General features: G+C 45.3%; 1 protein-coding gene across 1 annotated transcript; it reads left to right on the forward strand.

Moving 5' to 3' along the window:
* Window positions 1–1,091: 1,091 nt before the first annotated feature.
* On the forward strand, window positions 1,092–4,317 carry LOC106838810 (olfactory receptor 2AT4-like). The gene has a single exon (XM_070491530.1). It carries the CDS (start codon window positions 1,683–1,685, stop codon window positions 2,646–2,648), a length of 966 nt encoding a protein of 321 aa, XP_070347631.1. The 5' UTR covers window positions 1,092–1,682; the 3' UTR covers window positions 2,649–4,317.
* The last annotated feature ends 204 nt before the right edge of the window (window positions 4,318–4,521 follow it).

Here is a 4,521-nt window from a genome sequence, read left to right on the forward strand (position 1 = left end):
GGTTCACTCTCTTGCTAGGTCCTGGGGTCTGACTTCTGGAACATTATTCAAAGGAGGGTTTGCAATGCTGGGTGCCAGTTCTTGATTTGGTACCTGCCATATGGAGACTCAGATCAAAATCTGAAATATAGATTCACCTGATGTTATCAATGAAAAAACAGAAAGAGAAATAGAAAACATTTGCCCTAATATTTGAAACTTGAACTTCTGGATTCTCCAGGAAATACGGCATAAAAGAAAGAGTCCCATCTGGGAATTAAAGACCTGGCTTCTAGTGGTGGCTCTGCAGCCAGACACCTGTGGCACCTGGAGAGTGCCTGCCCTTTCTGCGCCCAGTCTCTCTGGCCTTCAGCGGGGAAACTAGTTGGACTTGAAAATAAAAAAAGGTTTTTTTCCAGTTTTCACATTGGTCATTTTATGCATGTAAGGTGTTTTGAGGAGGGAGAGAAATTAGAGGTAATTCTAGGAAAATCACAGGGACACTGCTCATGGAATCATCAGGATCAACGAGGCCAATATTGATACCAATATCAACATAGACTTGCCTGGAGTCACTTAGTCCAAAGGACAAGCCCAAAGTGGAGGAGAATCTGTACTCCCCTCAGCTCAAACATCCCCAGTCTGTGGGTTGAAAGCACTCGCTCTGGTTCCTATGGGAGTTTTTTTGCCTTTCAGCAGCTATTGCAAGCAGATCTCCAGTTCCCGTCCATCAGCAATGCCTCCCAGGCCTCCGCAGGTCGCTTCTGAACAGGGACTAGGGAGGCCTGCTGGGTAGGGGCCATGCATTGGTTACACAGGAGCACCTGCTGAGCTGCAGCAGCCAGTAGGGAGGCAAGTTCAAGGCAATAACACAGATACTGTCTTGGATTCTCTATTGCTGCCAATTGTGGGAGAATTCATTATCAGTTCAGACTCCAATCAGGAATGACTCTTCCCACCAAGAGCATTTTCAGTGTTACTCCCTTCACTGAAACATGACAAAGAGCCCCACATCTGGAGACAAGATGCAGAGTACTCAGATCAGATAGGGACAGGCAGAACCACTGCATCAAGCAAACAAGAGAGAAATGAGCCATTCGTTGATTGGCAATTATGGTGGGAAGACGGCATGTTGCCGTAAACCTTAGAGAAATCAGCCATCTGTAGCAACGTGGTGACAAAGATGTCAATCTTAAAAACTTAAAGCAAATGCCAAAAGAGAAAGAAGCTTGGGGGCCTGGTTTCAGAGATGTGGTATCCCCAAAGGACCATGGGGGACCTGGAAAAGAGGACCAACAGAAGTTCTTCCATAACACTTAACACAATTGCAATTAAATAATTACGTGATTCATTGCTAATGTCTTTCTCTACCACTAGAATTTCAGCTCCGTGAGGCTGGAGAGCTTCTCTGTCTTGTTCACCTTGCCTTCTACACACCCAGCATATAACACATGGTTTTGTATATTGTAGGTACATTTTCCCATACTTAATTTTAAAAGGAAAGAGGAAATTCTGGGATAGGATGAAGACAAAGCCCATCATCTGTCTTCTAGAGTTGGTCATAAATAAATGTGGTTTCATTAATTATACAGTGATCATTATGTGATTCTGATTCCAGAAACACTGATTGTCCTGGTTTCCAGATGTGCCTGGTTCCCAGAGGTTTCTACTACTCATTTCCTGGGCATCCAGCTTAACCCACCATGGAGACTATAGCCTGTAATGGATCAGAGGACTCCTCCACCATCTTCTACCTTATGGGCATCCCCTCCCTACCAAAATCCCTCTTCCTCCCTATTTTCTTTGTCTTTTTCCTCCTTTACCTGCTCATCCTGGTAGGGAATGCCTTGATCCTCATGGCTGTGGTGGCAGAGCCCAGCCTCCACAAGCCCATGTACTTCTTCCTGATCAACCTTTCTGCCTTGGACATCATTTTCACCACAACCACGGTCCCCAAGATGCTGTCCCTACTCTTGCTTGGGGACCGCCTCCTCAGCTTCCCTGCCTGCTTCCTGCAGATGTACCTCTTCCACAGCTTCTCCTGCTCTGAAGCCTTCATCCTGGTGGTCATGGCCTATGACCGCTATGTAGCTATCTGCCGCCCACTGCACTACCCTGTCCTCATGGCCCCACAGACCAACGCTGCCCTGGCAGCTGGTGCCTGGCTCACTGCCCTCCTCCTGCCCATCCCGGCAGTGGTGCAGACCTCCCACATGGCTTTTAGTCCTGTGGCCCAGGTCTACCACTGCTTCTGTGACCACTTAGCTGTGGTCCAGGCCTCCTGCTCTGACACCACGCCCCAGACCCTCATGGGCTTCTGCATCGCCATGGTGGTGTCCTTCCTGCCCCTTCTCCTGGTGCTTCTCTCCTATGCCCACATCCTGGCCTCAGTGCTTCGCATCAGCTCCCGAGAAGGACGCTCAAAAGCCTTCTCCACCTGCAGCTCCCACCTCCTGGTGGTTGGCACCTACTACTCATCCATTGCCATAGCCTACGTGGCCTATAGAGCTGACCTGCCCCTCGACTTCCATATCATGGGCAATGTGGTGTATGCTATCCTCACACCTGTCCTCAACCCTCTCATCTACACACTGAGGAACAAGGATGTCAAAGTAGCCATCACCAAAATAGCATGTCTCCAGTACCCAAAGAATTCTGGGAAAGCCTGATTCATAGGTGTAATGATCTATTAACAAACACCAACAACAAAAGAGAGAAAAGTGGATAATTCAGGCAGCCGGATAGTTAGAAGAATAATTCTCAAATATAGTCCGAGGTGTTCCTCCATTGTAATAAAATCATGATTTTCTTTCCATAACTCATTGACAAAATAGATAGTAGTTTTCTATTCACTTTTAAGCTGTGAATCCCAAATTTCACAAGACTGTGAATGCAGTTGTGGTCATATTTCCATTAACTCGAACAATTTTGATTCTTAGAAACTCCAAGTATTTGAGCAGCGAGAAATTCAGTCTTTTTCCTTGTAAATACTTCTTTCAACATCTCTAAATGTCCCCGAGAATGCTGACACATAGATATGAATCAGCCTCGCCCATTTTGCTGGAAGAGCAGCTTAGAAATCCCCTTCAAGGAAAAAGTCTGAAATCACTACCAAATTCACTGCCACTACCAATATTTCAACATCTGTCACACAGGAAATTGACCCTCATGGCATCATAAGTGTAGAGCATGCCCTTCCTCTAGCCTATGCTTAGGCAAGGGGTGTCCCTTATCAAACCCATGTGGGCACCAAAGCATTACAGTTCTTTTCATTCTCAGCTACACCATAGTGTTCCCATTCATGACAATGGGTAGCTAAGTAGAGAAGTTTTCCCTTATTGATAAGATGCTGTGTCCAGGACCCCCACTTTTTCTCAAAATACAGTGTAGGGAACTCCTCTTTCTGGCCTCAGCGGCCAGCCCAGGCTCCTTATTTCCTTCCCCTATGCCAAATTTCCTCTTGAATACCTGTCAGGTTTGTCCAGTCAGGGACATATAGAACACAGAGTGAAAAGTGTCTGAGGGGAACCCAGGTGATATATATCCTCATCTCTTGGCTCATCACAGATATTCCCAATATCTAGGGTCCAAGTTTTTGCCAATCAAGGTATTAACTTTAACCATTTTCCCGTTGCATTGATGATGCAATTCAACAACGGATGTGATTTGTTCCTGGACTCAGCTTTCAGCAGTCCAGGAGATCCTGCTGGAGTCAGAAAAGGCTTCCAGAATCAGAATGACAAAAAGGCTCCAGATTTCCTTGTATACTGATGCTGGGCGACTAGAACGGGGACTCATGTTCCTCTGTCTGCATTTTATTCAATCTGCAGTGCGGCTTTTCCTCAATCCTTGAAGTTGACATCTAGACCTCAGTGGGACCACAATCCTCAAGGTCTAGAGGAGACAGCTTGTTAAGTCGCTTTCCCTCTGAGTTCCAAGAGCTATTAGAATTTAACCTGAGGACGTGGAGAGAAATATTTTTTTGCTCTCTACTCCACTACCACCCAATAAGCAACTCCAAAAGTATCCCCACATTACAACTGAAGTTCTGGTTTGTGCAACTTCTCTTCTGGTACCAATTTCAGTTTCAGTTCAGGGCTTTGGTTTCCTGTGTTCCTTGATGAGCCTCACGACATTGTTTCATCTTCAGCTCCCCTTCCAGACGGATCAATGAATCAATCACATGGAAAGTGGATTGTAGTGACATGGAATTCTAGGCTAGTTCCACCCCAACTCATTATTTCCTGTGGCTCCTCCTAAACATTTTTCGTGAGTAGACCTGAAATAATAATGACAACGACAATAATAATAATAATGACGTTTTTCACCTGTAGCCTCACCTGTTAATTGACACGGTCTCTCTGTATTCCCCAACTTAAAAACATAGTTTGAACTTTTGTGCCTCAAAGAACACTAGCAAGAGAGTGAAAAGACAACCCACAGAATGGGAGAAAATATTTGCAAAGCATGTATCTGATAAGGGATTAACATCCAGAATATATAAAGAACTCCTAGAATTCAACAACAGAAAAAAAACCAACC

The sequence above is a fragment of the Equus asinus genome, chromosome 20, assembly GCF_041296235.1.
Source record: "Equus asinus isolate D_3611 breed Donkey chromosome 20, EquAss-T2T_v2, whole genome shotgun sequence".
Classification (NCBI taxonomy): Eukaryota; Metazoa; Chordata; class Mammalia; order Perissodactyla; family Equidae; genus Equus; species Equus asinus.